Below are 23,121 nucleotides of genomic sequence, written 5' to 3'. Positions count from 1 at the left end.
AGAATGTACTTTATATAAGTAATAGCTTACTTTAAATTATTTTTGAATCTTGACTTTGAATGGCTTGTGCCTCACTGTATGGATGGCTGGGTAGGAGAGTCCTCTCTTGGTTTGTATGTAATTCTTGTATATATTGTTCAACTTTAATCCACCTTGGTGCTGTGTTTTGTAATGCTGATATCCGTATTCCGAACCTCTAATGACAAGGATGGCTTCTCGTTTCTTGTCGTTATGTTGGTATGCCATTCTTCTCTTCTCAAAATGGCACCCATGAGAGGCTATAAAACAAATGTATGAATCATGGCTTTAGAGGACGTTTTACCTCAGGTGTATTTTGTTCCTTGGATTGTTTTCATGTGATTTCATGCCTCCTGTAACAAACATTTACATTTAATTTATAACACATGTTTATTCTTGGTGAGTGTCAGAACACAGCTATAGAATCCGATTTGATCAGGGTACCCTGAACCCTGTGCCTTGCTTGCTTGTTTTCCTAGATAGACTCTATAGGACATGCCAGGCAATTGTGATTAAACTGGTCTGTCCTGAGATAGTTCTAGGAGAGGGCTACTCTGTTAATATTTACTATTTGTTTACTGGTGGTTATTTACATGTTTTTCTGAACTGAAGCAATCTTTCTTGGATCACTGCTTTCTTTGCTATATTTGTGTATAAAAGTACAACGAAACTGGGCTAACACAGCGGGCAGCATCACACTGCAGTCCATTCTGTTCTTTCCTGTCCTCAGATCCCAAGTCCTGCAGACAAGATCAGCACAGGTGGGATGAAGTCAGCAGCTGTTTGTTTAGCATGTCTCCTGGATTGGTTTACATACACTACAGTTCAGGTATTCTGGGATATGACAACTGTGGGAAAAAGACTAGACAGTGGGTACATACAATTGTTATTTGCCTGGAGCCTCAATTTCTTTTTATTCTTTTATTTTGTTGTTGTTTGTTTTCTTTCTTTGCTAAAAGGGTATGGGCTAAATTTAACTAACTAAAAACTAGCATTTCCACCATCACCACTAACCATGAAATTATTCAACTTGTAGGACTTTCTGACATACCTCTAGAACTGTTTGATATATTACACAATTTTTGATTCTGGAATAAATCTTAAAACCTAATATTTTAACCAAAGCTACAGGTCCTGCACAATTTCTGAGAATAAATCTAAGCAAATCTGTCGTTCTAAGTCTCTGCTATGCAAACAACCAGTCCTTTTTTAATTGTTTTAAAGGAAAATATTAAACAGGTCAGGCTGTATAATTCAATTACAAGCTTTGTAAAAGCTGCAATGTGGTTAATATTTTATGAAACACATATTGAATTTACCCTTGAGAATGTAGTTGGGATAGAATAAATATTTGTGAATTAGTCACTTCTTCCTTGATTTACATAATTAATCAAATATGTCATTTTACCATGAGATGACATTCACATTTAAGATATACATTGTGCATTCTATCAACAGCATATTCCAATGAAGAAATGCAGTCTTCATTATAATTTATGTGTAAAGGTAAAGTATGTAATATGTAAATAATATTCTGTAGAATTACCAAATGGGGCACACATGGGAGGGAAACTGAACAAAAAGCTCTACCTTTAAGTACACAAGGATGCATAGTATACTTCAGTTATTCTTTTAAAACAACAACAACAACAAGAAGTGTGTGCTGGTAAGGTTTTGTCAACCTGACATAACCTAAAGTCATGTAGGAAGAGGGAACTACAGTGAGAAAAATGTCTCCATTGGACTGGCTAATGGGAAACTGAAAACGATCCAAGCAGAACCAATTATGTTGGGTCACACAGAAACCAGACAATAATTAGACACAGAATTTTAAATAATAAGGGACTTTTGTAAGTTAACCTGGTAGAAATTTAGTGGAAGTAAATATATTTCCTATGGAATTTACCCAGAATTTTGCTGGTACCTAACATGTTTACAGGAAAAAGGCTCCCAATTTAGTCCTTTATGAACAGAAAAATGTCCAACTATACACACAGATGAAAATAGACACTTATTTTAAAAGTCAGGAAGAGAGGGCACTGACAATTCTAATGTACAGTTCTAATTAGGCCATTTGCATCCTGAAAGTTAAGACTTCAGTGAACTATGCAGATAAATCAATCAGCTCTTCTGTAACCATAAGAGAGATGTGAAGAGATCAGAAAACCTTCCAAGGATGTGACCACTGACCTAATTATGAATTTTGTAAAATTATCCAGTTTTTATTATAAGAGTTTGACACAGTTGGAGAAAATAGCAAATTCACATATATTCTGTATTGAATAATTAAGCATTCAATATAAAAGAATGTTTGAAAATATAAATTAAATGTATAAAGTTCATCTTGTTTATGAAGAAAATGTAAATTGGATTGCATGGGACAGATAGCAAGGAATTATCTTAGAGCTACAAGCTTTTAAATGTTTACACTGTTTCTTCTGAATTTGGCCCCAGTAATTAGACTGGAAAGGTCTGGCAACAATTTTCTCATTTCTGAGACTTTACACAAACACAAGTGTTCAGTAAAATCACTATTCTTGACTATTTATGCACCATTGTAAAAAGTGCCCGTTGAGGTGTCTTACTTGATATTTAAGAAATATTCAATATCTAGAAACTTACTAGAAAAAATATAAAATAATTTCTGAGTGATAAATTATTGACCAGTTTAGTGAAAATTTTCTTCATTTTAAATTCATTCATTTAAGATCTCTCCTTAATAGTTTAAAAATAAATCTCATACATGATTTTCTAAGCATTCTTGTAGTCAAAGTTAGACACCTGAACTCTTCATTTCCCATAATAACATAATATATGAAATAATTTTAAAACTATAGTTTGGTCAAATGCTGCAACTGTACACATTCCACTACTACCATAAAAATTCTCAGAATTCCTTATGAATATGTCTCTACCAATACTGAATTCTGACATTGACAAATTGTTACCACTTTATAAAATGGACAGCTAAGTAGCTCAGATGTGAAATAAATTATAACAAAGATCAAACTTAATGTTCCTTAGCTTACTGTTGCCTTTGGGTCAGGTGAGTTGTGTTAAAATACCACTGGAACCTTCAAGGCACAAGCAGGATTTTCTTATATTTTCAGATAAATATATGGAGTAACCTCACTTAAGTGAATCAGATCCAAATAGAGGAGAGAATCCAGTGAGAGAATGGATGTGACTGTGTGATTGAAGAAGGAAGAGTGTCCAACTAGGGCATTAAAAAAGATATGAGCACCAATATAGAGAAACATATAGAGGATTTTTTTAAAAAAAAGTGCAGCAATATGACAGCAACCTACAAAGAGAATTACAAAAGGCAACATAGCAAGTATGTCCAGAGGACGAAGCAGGGGCAATGGCTGATGGAGAGAGACATCAGGATGGGCTGCAGTGCGGTTTTAAAAAAGAAATGTCAAGGGAAACAGGAAAAGCTATCCCTGTGTCCTGTACACATGGCTCCCGGTATTGCCTGGAGCCTCTGTAATGTTCTGAGAAGCAACCTTAAAGCCCAGTACCTTTGCTTTATCTCTCATCGATCCTTTTCCCAGGATAGACATCTTAGCGCCTGTTTCTTCCTGTAGCCTCTTCAGGGAGTTTCCTCTTGGTCCGAGCAATTTCCCCACAAAATTGAACTAGAAAGCAAAATCAACAGAATGTCTAAATTGAGAGAGAAAAAGTATACTTTATATCAAGTATAACTAATGATTATGTGTTTTTAAACTTTAACGTTAAGAACAAGTTACAAGGTGTACACCCACATATGTGTACACAAAAATACTATAAACGACTTCAGATTTCTAATCTGAATGCCCTTAAAGGAATACTACTTCCTTAAAGACAGCCAAGATCAATAGAACATTAAAATACTATTTACTCAAATAATCAATTAAAATACATATCATCTAGGAAAATAAAGTTTCTCAAATAGTATGGAAGTTTCTTCAAACCAATAAATATACTAGAAGCTAGATTAACGTTAAAACAATTTTAAAAGGAATATAAAATGTATATAATTTAAAAATTACTTTGTGTGTGTGTGTGTGTGTGTGTGTGTGTATGTGTGTGTATGTGTGTGTGTGTGTGTCTCATATGTGCTCAGGTACCCATGGAAGCTGTAACAAGGCACCAGATATGCTGGAGCTGGGGTTAGAGGTCCTTAGGTGCTACTAGAAACTGGTGCTGAGAACCAAACTTGAATCCTCTCAAAAAGCAAGCAAGATCACACTGGGATATCTCCTCAGTTCTGAAATGTATGCTTTTTATTTCATTTAATGTCAAAGATATAGATTGTAGAATAATATAAAGGTAGAAACACAAGAAAGAAAAATCCTTTCTGTATTTTATATACAAAAACAGCCAATGGTGTTACTAATAAAACTAAGCAAATTTTCATACAGCAATATAAAAACCAACCTGTTTTTGCATATCACCAATGCATAATGTGAAAATATATATTTTGATGGAAAGAATATTTATAATGGACTGAAAAAACCAGCTATTTTAGGAATAAATATAGCTATATAAGTTCAAAAATCTTTGGAGAAAACGTAAATACTAGAGATAGTAATTAGTATGCATTAAATAAATTGAAATATAATCCAAATTAATGAATAGGAAATCATATATACATATATATATGTACATATTTACAACAAGGTTTTAGGTTAATTTACAAACTAAGTCTAATATTCTTTGAAAAAGTGAAAATTCAAAGCAGCCAAATACCAGAAGCAAAATAGTTAGTACACATCCATTCTTATGCCACTGATCTAGCTAGTTCCACTGGGGCTCACACTTAAGTTTAACACCCTGTTCTCTCTGTGAGCATGGGAATCTACCTCCTTTCCCTCCACACTCAGTTCTCTCAGAGAACCCGGGAAGCCCTGGATCAGGTCTGGCAGAATAAATGAGAGCAGTCCTTTGGTGGGGTTAAGTCTGACTGCCTTAGAGGATGCCACCAGAAGCTGCTCTTCTAAAGGGGTAAAAGTGCCACACAAAGAAACAAAGGTTTTAAATCTGGATGAATTATTTTAACAAGTTGTTTCCCAGAGCTTGTAAATCTCAGACACCCTGGAGACTCAGATCTGTTCGCTCTCATACCATGCCATGTGTCAGTGGAATAAAATGGCACCAAGCACAATCATGTGCCTTGGAGCTGAGGGAAGGGTAAATCATTTAAATAGTGGATTCAACTACACATTTAAAGTGTGCTAGGTATGGATTTTATTTGGTCCCTGATGGAGCACTGGCTCACTGTACCAGGAACAAAACTTCATAAACAGAAAGCAACCATGTTTTTTACCATCTTGGAGAATGACATCAAATATATGGGGCATGTCCTGTGACTTCACCACCATGAATTTCCCAACTGCCCCTGAGCCCATAGGAAATTACTCCTTTTATATTATACTAAGGAGGTAACTCCAGGCCTCTAAGATGTTTGTTTTGATTTTTGACACATTGCTTCACATAGCATATTAACCGGTTTCTGACAGACACTTAAGAATTTTCTCAGCTATATGCTTCCAAAAAGAGCCAGCTGTTGAAGGGTGAGGTCACTTAGAAATCGATAGCCTTGCGAGCTCACATCAGGCCACAGCCAGGTGCTAGACACCCTGTTGCCAATGGGCTGACCTAACAGCTGGAGGCAAGGAAGGATCAGTCTGCTTAGATCGAGTCTGGAGATGATGGCTGTTCTGAGTCCAATGCCTGCTTTTTCTGCTTGGAATCTCCAAGCCTGACTTTCTCTAACATACTTGAAGTCTCATTTGCTCCTTACTTGCTGGACACTCATTTCTGTCCCATCATGCCCAGGGAAGCCTTCTTTCGTTTTCACTTTCTACCTGAGGGAAAAGAACATTCTGATTATCTCTTTCAGAGTTCATTTTGTTTAGATGGGTTCTGTTTTCTGTGTCCTATACTCTCTAAATGATTGGTCGTTAGTACAAGAATGCAAATAATACTGCCCTTTCTTATATAGATAGCTATCCTGAAAAGGGAAAAGTCACCATGAGGATCAGTGTGCTTGCCTCTATCTAGACTGAAAAACATAGGAGGGATACACATATTGAAGAAAAGAGTCAAAGAAAATATTTTAAAAGTGTTGGAAGTTTAACCAACCAGGGAGCCAAAACCTTCCCAATTTATGTAATCATTAAAAATCGACTGATTTACTTTAATATATATACCTAATATATATAATATACATATATATATACATACATATATATATATATTCCACCCCAGTAGTTTTGCTCGATGATGGATCGAGCACCAGCAAGTTAAAATGAACCAAATAAAACAGAGGGAATTCAGTAAAGTAGTATTTTATTGAAGAATTACATATACCAGATTCTGTCTTCTTCATTGATGAAGAAAGAGAATACAGGTAGACAGGCCCTCATCAGTAAAGATGCTGAACTAATTCATGTCTCCTTTTCTCATAGTCGCTCATGGAAAAAAAGAAAGAAAGAAAGAAAGAAAGAAAGAAAGAAAGAAAGAAAGAGGGAAAGAAAGAAGAGGTAGGAAATCTCCAGAGGACCTTTTGGAGAGGGGGAGAAAAAATTTCAAACATGCTTTCTTTTGTCTCAGGGGTGGGTAGTTGTCAGTGAAGATTCTCTTCATTGTTTCCGTACCCCGAGGGATCTCTTCCATTCAAGGGGCTTAAGAAAGAAATGTCTGGTATTTTTCTGTAAACAAGCTTGACATGAATATAAACTAGAGGATAGAAGGTAGCTTACAAAGAAAAATAACAGAATATATTGTCCTATAAGTTGATCTCGGAGGGGAGTTACTCGGACAGACTGTTCCATCTGCAGATGCAGAGAAAGTGGTGGTGGATACTGGCCACCTCACGTTTAGCCAGAGAAGATTCTGGTCTGGGCATCTGCAAATACAAATGATTCTGCTGGCTTGATCCTCCTGATTATGGGTGTTGACTTACACCCACCCATGATAAAATATGAAAAGTGACACTTCCAATTTAAGTGTTCTATATGGTATAGTACTCTAACACACAAACACACACACACATATGCACACATGGACCCACACATGCAGTGTTTTCTTGATCCTTGTTACAAATGTACAAATGAACAGGTAAGAGTAGCTGCACAGATCCATAAAGTTTATAAAGTCATAAAGAAGACAAGTGCTTTGGGTTTTTTTTTTATTAATTTAATCAGATTACATCTCAATTGTTATCCCCTTGCTTGTCTCCTCCCATTCCTCCCTTTTCCCTCTTTCACCATATTCCCCTCCTCTAGGTCTGTGACATAAGGGGACCTCCTCCGCCACCATATGGTCACAGCTTATCAAGTCTCATCTTGGTAGCCTGCTTATCTTTTCTCTGAGTGCCACTAGGCCTCCCCACTAAGGGGAAGTGGTCAAATATAGGGCACCAATCTCATGTCAGAGTCCCCACTCTCCACACAACTGTGGAGAATGTCTTGTCCATTTGCTAGATCCAAGTAATGGTTCTGGGTTTACTGCATGTATTGTCATTGGTTGGTGCAATAGTTTGAGCAGACCCCTGGGTCCAGATCTGCCAGTCATGATGTTCTTCTTGTAGGTTTCTAGGACCCTCTGGATCCTTCTATTTCCCCATTCTCCTGCACTTCTCTCATCTAGATTCCCAATAGGAGGCCCCTGCATCTATCCCAATCTCCTGTTAAGTGAAAACTTTCATGGGTCACTCATTTTGGGCTAGTGTTGAATTATAAGCGAGTATATAACATGTGAGTCTTTCTGAGTCTGGGTTAACTCACTCAGGATTATCATCTCTAGTTCCATCCATTTGCTCTCAAATTTCAGGACTGCCTTGTTTTTAATAGCTCAGTGGTATTCCATGGTGTAAATGAACCACAATTTCTTAACGAGAAAGTTCTTTTGACATGGTCACTTTTCACTGGACTCAAACAAGACTCTTATACAGTGTAAACCAATGGGCTCAGTTCTACAAAGATACAGTACTTTTTGTGTGTACTATTATTGATCTCTCAATAATAGTGTATACACTTATTATATACCATTACGTTGATTTTAATACTGAAAAACTATGGTAAAAGCAGCTAATGAGAGGCTCATCTATGGAAACAATAGTGATGGTCTTCTGCTTAACCATCCCTCAATGGTAACTCCTGCATCATACCGCCAACAGGTATTCCTTTGCTGAGTCTTGATGGATGTTGTGACCATCAATTTAATATTTGCTACTTCTTAGTATCATCTGTCACATACAGTTATTACAACATCCTTCAATTCAGTTTTCTTTTATTGAGGAAGTGTAGCACAACACTATATTCAGCCAAACAACTGCCATCTTCATAAAGTCAGCTCTTCCTATTTACAGTATATGGTAGCTTGCTAACTGTCAATGTTAACTATTAATGTTTCCTTCAGAAAAGGAGTAAAGAGTGTCATTGGACCATCCTGAGTATCCACTATTTCTCCCAAGTGGTATGTTAGTCCGCCCTAATCACATGAGATCTCATGGTCTTGGGGTGAAGCTAAAGTACACACAATGGGGAAGACTGGAGTGGGGAGGGGGTCCACTTAGAGAGCTATGAGGAAGCCATTATACAGGATAAAGTATAAAGACTTTTTAGTGTGGTTGTTTAGGGGAAAAAAACTCCTCTGAGTATCCACTTACCATGTCTGCTATGTAAGTCCAATAAACTCATTGGTTTACTAGGAAAAAACTCAGGTTAAAAGGCAACTCTTACAGTGTTTTTTAAAATTAATAAATGTACAGTATAAATTCCCCCTTATTATTAACTGGAGCATTTGGAACCAGCACTAAGGAATGGTTCCAAGCCCTTTCATTTAAAATGAAGGACTCTTTGAAATGTAAAATATCAGAAATAATTATGTAATTAGCTACATAGTTTTGATGTATTTAACTTTTGGAAATTTATTTTAATATATACACTGAATATAGCCAACACAATAATTGTTCCAATAAGCCTATTTCTCTCTGCTTCCTTATTTATTCAGTTCTCCAAAACAGCAACTGACCTTATCTGATCATGGAAAGCAAATGATTTTACTGACAGCTTTACTCACACCTTTTCTTTAAGGACATCATTTACACACAAAAATTAAATCCATCTAACACAACAGTGTCTTTCATATCTAACCATTATGTAATGTCTTTTGAAATTCTGAGATTTTAAAGATGTGGTATACTGAATATGGCTCTGCTTGCAACATAATAATATTTTCAAACTATTTGAAGATATTTTATTCATATTTTTAAAAAGCTAAATGTCTATGTCAACTATTTTGAAGTCATTGACTAACTTTTGGAACAATTTCTTTATCCCAATGTCTTGTAACAAATCAAATTGTTTTTGATTTCAAAATCAATGAGACATAAATTAATGACAAACATAACTGCTTATCATGAATACAGAGCCACATTAAGAGAAAACAATCTAGAGACTTCTAAACAAAGGCACCCAAAGACCAATTCACAGATAACCGTAAGTATTATTTCACATATATATTTTTAAATTAGCCAGTTAATCCTCTGAGCATATAGTACAGAAGAAATTCCTATTTGAGAATTCTAATTTCCATGCTTTTCTGATGGTTAAATAGGAAATATGAGCTATTCACCAATATTTATGTGAAATAGCCCTTTTTTAAAATATGGCACATTTCTAGTCACATTTCCAAATGGATCCCACTAGTGGTCTACCCATTCTCAGCGACCATTCCTTCCTCTGTTCACTGGGCCCACAGGGTCCACTTCAGGCTGCCTGAAAGAGCAGTGCTCTTCAGTGTGGGAAGCATACTTGGACTACAGTCTGTTCTGAGCTTTGACCATTCTCCTGGCCCTTTCAAGTGAGACTCCGGTCCTCACACTTGGCAAAGTTTGGACTCCCTTCATGCTTAGCTGAGTTCTAGTTTGAAGGCAGATCCCTTACTAGTGAGTAGAAATTCAGAGGCCTAGTCTTGTACGCTTTGGGAACATAGCACTAAGACAATCTGTAGCACTCTAACTTTTGTGCAATAGTATTGAAACAAAGTAGAAGGAGGGCTGGAGAGATGGCTCAGTGGTTAAGAGCACGGACTGTTCTTTCACAGGACCCAGGTTCAGTTCCCAGCATCCACATGGCAGTTCTATACAGACATATATTCAGGTAAATCATCAATGCACATAAAACAGAAATAAATTACAAAAAAAGCAGAAGAAATAGAGGCAAGTGCATAAAGGTAAAAAAAAAAACAGTATTATTCTGTATCATTAGAGCTGAAATGACAATAATCAAGTATTCACCTCATCATCATCAAGGAATACTGACAAAGAAAGGAAGAAATTAATATGAATACAGTATAACAGTTTAATTTCATAGCAAAAATATCAATTTACACATAGAAGAAAGACCCATTTGAAATTTACAAAACCGTTGCCAAAAAGAACCGCTTTTCACCCAGCAAAGCAGACAGTGATGAGTAACGGAGAAGATAGGAATGACTGGTTACTGAAGTGCACAGCACTACCCTGCCGTAAACTACATTTTACTCAGTAAATCTATTTCCATAAAATCAAAGGTGGAACATGAACCAATTATTTATCATTCTCAACTTAGGAAATGTAGGAATAAAAAAATGGAGATTTCATTTAAAACATTTTCTAGAAACTTACACCTTCACTGAGCAGAAAGGGGTCTTAAATTTAAAGTGCTATATAATTACAGAAACTGTGATAAAAAGCTGAGAGAGAAGTAAAGATTAAGCCAGGGAGGATCCGAGGAAATAACCGTTTTGACTAGAGGGAAGTTATGAGACCACCCTTCTTTCCTCCTTTTCACTTTCTCAGTGAGCATGGAAAGGGGAGGGATAAAAACAAGTTCAAAAGTGGGAAAAATTTGGATGGTACACTGTAGAGTTTGAAGGGTAAAAATGCTAGCACCCATACAAAGTCCTTTAGTATGAGTTCATAAGCCATAAAGAAGTTTGCAAACAAAAGCATGGCCAGTGCAGGAAGAGGGCAAAAGAAAGGAGATGGAAAAAATATGAAACAATAAAAGAGATGCAAATGTCTTGCCAATAAGGCACGATCAGCTGAAGGCTTGGAGTGACCTGGTAACTTATAGGCTTTACCATATTATATTTCCTTGTTAAACAATATCAAACATAATAAAACACATTCACAGCAGACATGAACAGATAATTTACTATTAGCAAAAGAATAGGATATGGAACCAAGCAGCTGCGGACATTTTAAAATATTTTTCAAAGTTGGTTGCACTGCAAACAGATAAATCTAGGACGACTAGTAGTAGCCTTGCCTGGGAGAGAGCTCAGAGTGGCATTAATATTTAGGAAGGAAAATAAGAAGGAAAGGCAAGAGATTTTCTTTGTTTGTTTCCTGGAGGGATAACAGAACCAGGAAGACGAAAGGAAGCATCTTTGATACATTGATTAATTTACAACCATGGATCAGGTGCTGCACTTGAAGGCTGTGTGCTGCCAGGATGTATGAAGGGGACCACCTGGAGACCTGGGAGCCTGAAGATGCAAGCTGAGGCACAACTACTTCAAAGTCACACCACAGGTGGGAAAGGAAGGCATCAGATGTTTCTGCTAAGTGCTGTTCCAGGAGCACCTCTGTGCTGTTTCTCCTGGGGATGCAACACCAGCACAGCAAAGGTTTCTCCTGGGTGGTCTTTGCTTACATGTTTCCTGTTGTGTCTAGCCAGTTCCTATGACAAAGACAGAAGCATCAGAGTACAGAGGTGGTTTAAAAAAAAAAAAAAAAGGAGAGGAGGATGAGCCATGGTGGGGGTTGGTTTGGTGACTGAAGGTGGCTCTGGTAGTTCAACAACTGAAGACCTGTGACTGTGTGATAGCTGAAGAGCACCAGACCACTGTCACTGGGCACCCAAGAAGTCCTGCTTTGCCCTCGATGCTTGGTTCATTCTCTGGACCTGTCCTCTAAGAGCAGTGATAGCAGCTACTGCCTGTTAAATGCCCTACGGTAGATAGCCTACACGGTGCTGATCTTGTTTGCCTGCTGGGATCTGTCTGCAGCAAAGGACTGAGCTCCAGTGACTCTGGCCACTCCTAGAAATGGCCAGTGCAGCAGGTGCCAGAGCTGATGTCCTGACTACCCATCACAGTTCCAACAGAGGCAGCTGTCATGAGTCATCTTGGCAGCGTTTGGTGATTGGTGTGAGGGGTCAGCCACCTGACGACAGGAGATACAGCTGCATAGTTTCATGGCTCCCGGGTAGAAGGAGGCGGAAGCAGACAATAAGAGGGCCATGACTTAATAAAATATATTAAAAATAAATAAATAAATAAATAAATAAATAAATAAATAAATAAATACGTAAAATAAGCCAGCAAGAGAACCTGCAGCCAGGTCACCAGAATTCCAGTGTTTCCTTCAGCACCAAGGCTCTCCAGACACAGGCTGACAACAGAGCTTCGCATGGGTTTAGCTACTGGCTACTGTTGAATGGTCAGGGAAAGGTGAGCTGTTAAGACCAGCATTTGGAGACATGCTCCTTGTCTATCCTTCAGACAATATGTTCTGGTTGAATAAAAAATTGCTTAAAGTTTATTGATAAATTTATAGTGACCTGGAGGAGAAGGTAAAGGAGTGCTGTGAAACACTAGCCTCTAACCATGGCATTGGTATGGCACCTGTGGACTCAGGGTGGTGTGGTTACCTCCTAAAGTCATGAGCAAGATTAGACCATCCGTATGTATGCAAGAGCAAGCACAGGTATGGAGGCCAGAGGTTGGTCTCAGATATCTTCTTCAGTGACTCCTTACTATTTGTTTGAGACGGGGTCCCTCATTGAGTCTGGAGTTAACAGAATTGGTTAAGTTGGCTATTGTGATGCCCGCACCACGGTACCGAGTCGAGGGCGAGGGACTGCGGATTTAACTCATACACACACACACACACACACACACACACACACACACACAGAATAACACAGAGGGTCCTTCGTGCTAAGAGAGCAGCAGCCGCAGCAGCGGTTTATTTTTCGTCATACCCCAGAGTTCCAAAGAGCCTTCTTATAGGCAGCAAAACAGGAATCCTCCTCCCAGGTGAAATCCCTCAAGAGGTAATCGCACACAGGAGGAAAAGTCTCGAGGAAGGGAGGGGCGTGTTCTCAGAGCAGTAAACATGACTAGCTAACCAAGATAAACACAGACGTGGAAGCTGCTAGAAACAGGACATGAAACAGCAAGACAGGCAGGCAGCCCAGTCGGGCCTGGTTCCTACAGGCTATCCAGGAAACTCCATGATTCTTCCTGTTGGCCACCAAGCACTAGGATTATAGAAGCGCATGCCCGGTGTGGACAGCCTGTTGGCAATCAACTCAGACTCTCATGGTCACACAGCAAACAATGTACTGAGTGGGTCATTGCACAATGCTTGAGAGTTGCTTCTAAACATTCAGCACAATTCAACAGACACGAAAGACGCATCTGAGAATTGTTACTGCTGTCATAATTTTGTAATTTACATTAATACCTATGCCTGTCATACATAATTTCTGATGTTTTATTTCTTTTCAAATTAGTTCTAAGAACCTGTGCCTTTTTCTCCATCCTTCCCTTACATCTAAGTTATTTATTTCTGAGCTTACAGTGCATATAATACTGTGTCTAACTATTTTAATGATAAGGTTGATACTGATGTCTCCATGTCTGTTACTAAGTTCAATCATTTTATCTCCCATTTTCATAGTCTAAGTATTTGTCAGTTTTGATGAACTTTGCAAATAACTAGCTTTGACTTTGTTTTTTTCCTAATAATTTATTTCATTTTTCATAATTTAAAACAGAATTTCCTTTTGGTTGCTTTTAGTTTGTTCTCTTAGGTTACACATTAGTAATTTGAAACATTCTTATTTTCTAATATTTTCTAACATTTTCTAATCCTATAAATCTTACAGAAGATGCCTCTTATCTGTTTCTTCCCATTTATTGGCTTTCTAGTTGCTCTACTGTTTTATTGGAAGCATGTATCTTCCAGGTTTTCTTGCTGTCATCTAACAATATCGCTATTGTTTTTTAAAATATTATTAGTTATCTAATTATCATCTATATATCATATATCTATGCCAGATAGAGCCAAGTTCTATACCAGGTGGTCAGGACAGGAGGTTTCTGCCTCCATGTATGACATCAAAGCCCTTAAAAATGTGATCTACAAGAGCACGTTCATCAGGTAGACCATGAAAGGACAAAACAAGGTGTTCTCTATCCTACATATAACCAGTTCTCAGTAGATATGAAGGGGCTGCAATCTTGATGTTGGAGTGTTACAACATTAGACCTGTGGGAGGAAAAAAATCCAGCATAGTTTACAAATGACTACCTATCTGTTTGTTTTAGAGAATACAGAATACAATAAGATGTCCTTGGACAATAGTTCTGATTAAATGTTCAAGGATGTCATGGGAATGTGACTGCTGGCTTCACTAATAGCTGAAGTTTGAGGAAATCAACAAGATCACATTCTACTGTGTTTCTCCTTAGTTTTATAGTTAACATAAATAATAGTGAGGTTGGGGCATTTTTATGCATGGGCAGCCTAAAAGCAATCTGTAGATTTTGCTACCGGTCAGCCACGTTGTTGTGGGTTATGAAGAACGGTTCTGAGGAAGGTGTTTGCTGAGAAACCATTTTGCCTAGAAGGTCAATTTTATATCATATAAAAGTGTTTTCACATCATGGAGTATGTATTAGGCAGTTGAAAAATACATAAGAAAGGAACCGGGCTGTGGTGGCGCATGCCCTTAATCCCAGCACTTAGGAGGCAGAGGCAAATGAATCTCTGTGAGTTTGAGACCAGCTGGTCTATAAGGTGAGTCTAGGACACTATATCTATCATCTATCTATCTATCTATCTATCTATCTATCTATCTATCTATCTATCTATCTTTGTATCTATCCATCTATCTATCTCTATGTATATATATGTATATTTATTTACATATATATATATTTCTCTCTATATAAAACAAAGGTATAACTTTACTGCAGTCAAGACTGAATTTCCAAGGCTTCATGTAGACACCAGTATAGTAAGAGGAGAATAGAGATTCCACAGTATTTCAAATGAACAAATAAATAAATATTCTTCATCAAACAAAACATTCTTACAAATGTTCAGAAATTAGCTATAGAATCCATCACCAAACATACAGTTTTGAGTTTCTACGAAGCTTATTTGGAAAAAAAAGGGCAATATCCCAAAGATTGGGGACTGTAGAAGTCAAAATCCTATAAATGACCATACAGGTCTAACTGTGTCTAAATATAATAGTAAAAAAAAAAAAAAATCAACCAACAAACAAAAAACCTGTCTGCCATGACCCAGGGATGGAAAGCAACCCTTCCAGCCCCAGGCTTCCCGCAGTTTTCAGAAAGACACAGCATTTGGAGTAGGAAGCTCCTGGCTAGCTGGGCTCATGCATCTCTACATTAATTGCCCAAGACACCAGTGCGCACAACTCCTGGTCTTTTGAATGAGGCAAATTGCCCAGCTATGAATCAACAATCCACTGCTCTTCCCTCTCTGGTACTCTATTTACACATTTACTATCGCTTGGCCCCAAAAGGTAAACACCTGACACATGGTCTTCCCAGTAGCCAGACCATACCACTGATCTGGGCTAAGTCCAGCTGGCATTTGCTTGCTGCTGTTCACTGGAGAGTAGTCAAAAGCATGTTTTGTAGTTTAATTGCACTGCTACTGAACATGAATAAAGGCTTAGGGTTTTTTTTTTTTAACTTTAATCTCATTCGGTCCTAATTAATAACGTTCATATCTGGAAATTCGTATCTATAAACTGTGAGCTATAATTAAAAATGAAATAAGGAGTTGAACAAATGAATGGAGTAAGAGAATTGTCATATCGTCTGGGAATATGATAGTGGGACAAATAGAAAACATCCGACTTATGTGGTGTCAATAGGCATTATGTTACCTCTGAGCAGAGGGAGGTGAAGAGTCACATAGAGACTGACAGAGCATCTTTACAAGCGCTTTCATTAAGGAGACGAAAGGCATCTAAACACGCCTTTGCGCATGCAGCATTGCTGCTGTGGATTTTACTTTCAGCGATGACTCAGGAAACGTGACTCACTAAGAACATTTACATGACACCCTGCTCATGAAATCAATTTCAGTTTTACTGTGATTGTGTTAACTTTTATGAGTTTAGATTGCCCAAATGTGGATTTTTACACGACTGAAAAAATTTACAATTTGTACCTTATAATTTTATGATTATTATCGTATGTAAATAATGGTGACGTTATAAAAAAAACATATGTGTATCATTTCTTTTGTGTTATTGAAGTTCTAAAAATTTATCAGAAGTACACAGCTTTATTAGGGAATTATATTACTATTAAATATGCATAGCAGTGTTATTTACATTATCACCTTTATAATTTATATGAATTGTGGCATTTTTTTCTTCTGTGTAGATAAAAATACTTATGGCCATTTCCTCCAAAATACATAAGAAATTATTAATTATTTGACTTCTAGAAGAAAATCATCTTAATTTATACTCTACTCTGTATTTGAAGAATGAAAAAAACAAGACTACTTTGCAATTATGTCATAGAAACTATGACAGCCATTGAAAGAAAAACTTAATTCATCAAAGTGTGTATAAAATGTAATCATTATTCTATACCTAAGTTCAAATATTCTTAAGAAATTATACCACAGAAAGTACATTTAAAGTAATTTAGTTTCAAGTTCTATGGTGTTAAAAGGTTTTAAAGTGCTTTAATGCAAAGTGGCAAATGACATGCTTTAGAGAAAAATCAATATTTTTTTTGCATTTGGTACCAAAATGGAACACTTTTGTGTGTCATTGTTGGGAGACTTGCTGGTACAGAGGAAGCCAACTATATTTTAAATCAATTTCTTTAAGATTTTAATCATAATCATAATTCACCATCAGCAAACTACATCCAAAACTGCCAGCAAAGAACAATAATAGCATGAAGCTTTTTAGAACAGCACCTGACGTTTAAAAGAATTTCATTAAGTCATAACACTAGTTCACCAAGATGCTTTATTGTCTGTCCACTGTGACTTAAGTAGGTCACAAGTTTCCCAGTTTATAAATTCCATCATGTGTTGATTAACCCATTGAGGCTGTTACTCTTACTTTAGGAGAAAAGCACCTTTCCCGAGATTGGATACACTAATATTTGCAGATTAACACATCACCATTACTTTACAACTATTAAAAATGGTTGGTTTTATTTATATTTTTATTACCGAACTTGAATCAGAAATCCTGGGTGCAACTCTAGTCTTGTGGTTTAGCCAGGGGTCACACATTAGCCTACGTGAAACTGAAGACAGTTTCTGCTAAGCAAACTTCTATATACAAAGTTTCTAAAAAGAGGCCATGATGTAATGAGGCTCTTAATATTTTCATATTTAACTAGAGAAAGAGAAGCAACAGAAAAGGTCATTTTGTTAGCCAAATATTAACACATAATCCAATGTATTTCAAATATCTGTTACAATTTATTTCTTCCTGTGCACATGCAGATAAGTTAGTTTTCTCTTGCTGTGATAAAACACCATAACCAAGGTAACTTACAGAAGAGTTTATTTGGGTCTATAGTTCTAGAGAAGCCATAAAGTGAGAGCAGAGACAGCTGACTTGGCAGCTGAGGTAGCAAGCTGAAAGGTCACATCGTGAACCTAAAGAAGGAAGCCTAGAAAGTGAACAGGGAATATAGTACAGCCTTGACAGCTCCAAGTCAAATATGTGTTTCCTCCAACCAGGCCATGTCTTCTAAGCCTCCAAAAATAGCATCACCAACTGGTGATGATGGAGCACATCTCATGCGAACAGCCACCCCAATTAACTTTGAAAAAATAGAATTAGCATCACACGGAGTATAACTGTAAATCTACATTGACCTATAATACAAGGAAGGACAGGGCAGGACAAAAAAAACCTTGCAAGTTAGCACACATAAAAACCCCATATATCACAAATATGTTCAAAACAAAATGCTTATCATATCAGACATTGAAAGGAAAGTCCTAATGATGAAACTCTACAATACAGATGGACACATGAATGTGGTGGTTCTGGCAGAGTTACTGAGATGTCAGTACATCTTCACTGTCATCTTTCTAGTAGGCAAGTTTAAGTGAGAAACAATCGGGTAAGAAGCACATAATATTAGGAAGGGAAACGTGTGTTTTAAAGTAAAGTGGACATTGAAATATAATTTAAAGACCTTGAAATGCATTTCTAATGGTTATAGAAATTGAGATACTCTTCTACATGCATTCATTTTCAGAAATCGTGTTTAATAAAGCAGCAATAACAAAGAAAGTTAATATACCTGACACTTATTAGAGGCACATAATATGTCAAGAACCATATGAGATGTTTCATATATATTGTCCTCCTAAAATCATAAATCAAATCTGCAAACAACAAACTAAATTTTTGGTGACATGAAGATGTCAACAAACTGACCAGCTGCCACCAAGATTCACTCACCATGCTAGGCACCATGCACAAAAACCCTCCATATCTCAGTTGCTTTTATTGAGAGATCTTTGTTTTAATCACATAAAGAGATAAAACAACCAATAAAACTATTAATAATATAAAATTGCACAATTAACTTGGTGCTTTTTGCATTGACTGTGTTTTCCTTACACATGGCATTAGCGTTTCTGCTGTTAAGGTGGAGAGGTTCTTAATCTCTGTCTCTGTCTCTGTCTCTCTGTGTCTCTGTCTCTGTCTCCGTCTCCATCTCTCTGTCCCTCTCTGTCTCTCTCTGTCTCTCTCTGTCTCTCTCTGTCTCTCTCTGTCTGTCTGTCTGTCTGTCTCTCTCTCTCTCTCTCTCTCTCTCTCTCTCTCTCTCTGTGTGTGTGTGTGTGTGTGTGTGTGTGTGTATGTGTGTGTATGTGTTAGTCTCCAGTGATAAAAAGAAAAAAATGATTAGTTAAATTAATTTCAAAATAATCAGGTACTGCTATTACTAGTGTTCGATAATATTTCAGTAAACATTCATTATTTTATACTAAATAAAAAACCCCCGAGTATTCAATTGAGAATTTAGACAAAGAGCTAAACAAAATAAGTTTATTTACTAAATAAACACATTGTATGTCAGAGAATATTTACTATATTTATTAGTATAGACTGGTCTACAGAACAAGTTCAAGGATAACCTCAGATACATAAACACACACATACATATAGGGAGGGAGGAAAGGATGGATGGAGGGAGGTAAGGAGGGACAGAGGGACAGAGGGGTAGAGGGAGAAAATAAGAAAGAAACAGAAAGATCAAACAGAGGGGGAGAGAGAGAGAGAGAGGTGATTCAATAAGTTCTGTTCCCCTAGAGAACTGTGACTAATACACACACCCATACCTAGTACCTATTGACTGCCAAGAGAACATCTTCCAAGTAACAAGGAATTGTGCAGGGGTGAACGTATGACCCTTTCATGGCATTGGAGAACCTCAATTGTGTCAAATTTCTTTTCATGTATATTGTGTGAGTATGTGTACACAGTTATGTGTATGTTTGCATGTCTGTATGTAGAGGTCTGGTGCTGGCTTTGGGAATACACCTTCATCTCTCTTCACCTTCATTGCCTTTTTATTCTTTTGTGTATGTGTGTTGTGTTTTGTATGTATTATTACAAGTATGTGTGAGATGGTACACATATATGTAGGACAGAAAATACTATCAAGTGTCTTCCCTAATGGCTCTCCACTTTACTAAGGGAGATCTCATGCTTACCCTAAAGCTGGCAAATTCAGGCTAGTCTATCTCCACAGCTTGTCCAAGAGACCCTTTGTCTCTGCCCACTATATTCTAGAATAATAGCCAGGCCACCATGTGCCTTTCCTTTTCTTTGTATGGCTTCTAAAACTCTGATTTCTGCTCCATGCATGTGAATGACAAACATTTTATTTACTGATCCATCTCTCGAATACTTTTATTCTCTTTGAGGCAGGGTTTCTCAGTCTAGCCCAGAATTCTGCTATGCAGCCACTCTTTAGATAAGTGTTACCACCTGGGAATGAAATTATAGTCAGGCTTATACACACATTCAGATATTGACCAAGTTCTGAGGATTTGAACTTTGCTTCTCTTCCTCCCATAGCAAGCTGTTTAACTTCCATCTTCCCAGTCCACTGTGGAATTTTTTAAAGGTGGAGTTAAGCAATACAGCCTACAAACCTATACTCTGATGGGTGTCTTAGTATGAAGTTCACAACTGAAACCAGCACATTTTGACACAGGAACCTATTTGATAGTGGTAGAAAACAGAAGTGATAAGAGGACAGTGGAAACCAGAGACCAAGAGCTGCTTGGAATTTGGGTCACATTCATTCTTGGAGTCCTCATGGGTCCTCTATTCCTTCTGACCATGCAAAAGATAGACTCTTTAAATACATGAGATACTTGATATTCCACCTATTAATTTTCCTAAGGTAAGCTGAATTGATACTATTTGCAATCAAAGAATGCTGACAAATAAAGATTTAATAGCATCAATTCATTATACAGACTCTTGCAGTCTCAAGCTGTGGAAGCTTCCAACCCTCAGAGTTCTTTGTTGTACTGTTTGTTTGCTGACTTTATTATTGTCCTATTAAAAAAACCAGGGAACTAGAAATAGATACAATAAGAGATATATACAAATATTAAATTAACTATGGAACAAAAACCAAGGCAAATAGGATGATTTTCTCATTTCTGAGAAAACACAAGCCAAACTTATTCTGATTTCTGTGTGGTTATGTGGTACCATTTAGTGTGATCTTAAAAGTTAGTGTATATCCAAGACCACAAAAGGTTAATGTCACTTTGTATGTGTTTGCATAATACTTTTCTGATGGGATGAGTGTTCCTGGAAAAACTGTAAAATATGAGGGTTTGCTGTCTAACTCCACTCACTTCACTGTGCTGCATATAAAAACCAAAGAGTTTATTTTTTTAAAGATGATTCAGTAATACTGGGAGTTTAGGCTATAAAGCTCCATCAAAGAATGCAACAAAAAGGTTCTCTATTTCTAAGTGCCATAAAAAGGAAGGAGTCAGTGCAGAGAAAACCTCACAACACTGCTGTGGGATGCTGGATAGAGGCAGACCCCCACAGAACAGAGAATTTCCTCAAAGGAGCAGTAGAGAGAAAGCAAAACCTAAAATTTTGCCCTGAGTTGCATTCTGAAAACCTGAAAAAGATTCATGTGGCAAAAAGTAGCAGTATTTGGTTAAAGGTTTCTCTGAAACTGACATGAAAATTCTGAATTTATAGTAAACTTTTAAAAATACATGAAAGAGTCGTGTTGTATTATTAAATATAGCATGCATGTTCAACAAGCAGTCTTGCTGAAGCCTTGAATCATCATCATGGTTCCCCATCTCCAAATCCACTACATCTGAGAAAGAACTCCTGTTGGCAGATTATTTTACATTTACTTCACCCACGACTGACACATAAATTCCTTGACAAATTCAATTGCAAACATTTCTTTTTTTTTTTGCTTCAAGAATAAATGTTTTAGTGTATATTAAAGTTTCATAGCATGTGACTATAAAATCGCTACAGCAAAACAGTTAAATAATTGCAGTCAGCACTCAAACATTCTATGCATAACACTGAAGCTCTTAGAAATTAATGTTTAACTAGTACTCTTCAGGACCTCATAGTTTTTAAAATTACTATATGTTGTATTTGGGATACTAAATAAAAGCTCATAAGACATTACTGATTAACAAGACAACACCAATTTCACAAAAGACACATAGCTAATAATCATTTTAGCTATTTGACACTCACACGAAGGTGCAGAAGCCTGCTAGGTAAGCTGTTAGCCAGAGAAAATGAAGACCTGTATGCAAGCGACTGAGAAGTTAGATAGGAAAAAAATATATAAAGCCATGGAATTGAAGGGATAAACCGACAGAATGGAAGAATGAGAGTATGATATCCCCAGGGAAGAAAGTTGAAAATCAACATCATATTGTAAGTGGATGGGTAAAGCAGTAGAAAAATATCATCCTCAAAGGCAACTGAATAGGAAGGTTAGCTTAAAAGGACCAACATGAGTTAATAAATATGAAAAACACTGAATGCAACAATCAATGACACCCTCTTGTGTAATCTGCTTGAGAGAAATTAGAAAACCAGATGGTGAATGAAAGCAACCAAGACATACATTTAAACAATCTAATAACAAGAATCTAAACTAGAAATGATGGCAACCTAATAGAATATAGTAGAATTTAAAGGTTCCTTGAAAATTAAAACTAATGCTATAAAATACAATATATAGGAAACTATATTTTATTTTCTAGTTTCAGTTTTAAAATTCTGAGGATATATCTTTATGTATATGTCAAGTATCTGTAAATGCCAACCCCAAATAATATTAAAATATTTCAAATAAAACTACAACATGTTTAATAAAATGAGGAATTCCTTTGAACTCCCTGGTGGTGTGACTTTAAGAAGAGAAGAAATGGGATAATCATTGGTCTGTGTCACACTGAGGTATTTCAACACCATTCCACATACTCAGGGATAGAGGCAATCATGACTCAAGTATTGAAAAAAAATCTGCCAAAATGTTGATGATAAAGACCAAAAGTTTGATCTCTAACAATTCAGAAAGTACTAGGCTCAGGATATTCCAGGTGATACTATCTGTGACTAGCTTTATCTAATCAAAATCACTGAAGAAAGTGGGACCGTTAGACTTCATGTGGAATTTTATAGAAGTGCCAAGGTGGAAAATTCATCTTGTGATGATAACCGAAATACATTAACAGAGCCATTAACTATAGTCTTACTTTATTTTAGCAATTTTTTGTTGTTCACATTATAACATAATTACATCACTCCCCCTTTCTCATTCCTCCCTCTAAACTGCTTCTTTTTCATTAAATGTGCTTATAGGCACATATGTAAATATGTATATCAAGGCCACCATTGCTAAATGTACCAATTAGAGGGAATGCATACCACCCTTTCTCCTTTTCTTTGTACTCCCTCCTTACCTTTTCTTCTATTCCCTCCTAGCTTGAGTTAT

General features: G+C 36.8%; 1 protein-coding gene across 7 annotated transcripts in view; it reads right to left on the bottom strand.

Annotated features, from left to right (window-relative positions):
• The window catches only part of KHDRBS2 (KH RNA binding domain containing, signal transduction associated 2), a 487,677-nt gene that overhangs the window by 336,111 nt on the left and 128,445 nt on the right, over nucleotides 1-23,121 (bottom strand). For all 7 annotated transcript variants that reach the window (XR_014774012.1, XR_014774013.1, XR_014774014.1 and 4 more), the window contains one exon: nucleotides 3,543-3,659. Coding sequence is in view for 1 of the 7 variants with exons in the window: in XM_084754861.1 (XP_084610987.1) it covers nucleotides 3,543-3,659 (117 nt within the window). In the remaining 6 variants the exon portion in view is untranslated. The remainder of the gene's footprint in view (nucleotides 1-3,542; nucleotides 3,660-23,121) is intronic.

The sequence above is a fragment of the Acomys minous genome (assembly GCF_964271855.1).
Source record: "Acomys minous genome assembly, chromosome: 13".
Classification (NCBI taxonomy): domain Eukaryota; kingdom Metazoa; phylum Chordata; class Mammalia; order Rodentia; family Muridae; genus Acomys; species Acomys minous.
The sequence above is the reverse complement of the archived record's forward strand: the minus strand, read 5'-3'. Positions and strand labels throughout refer to the sequence as shown.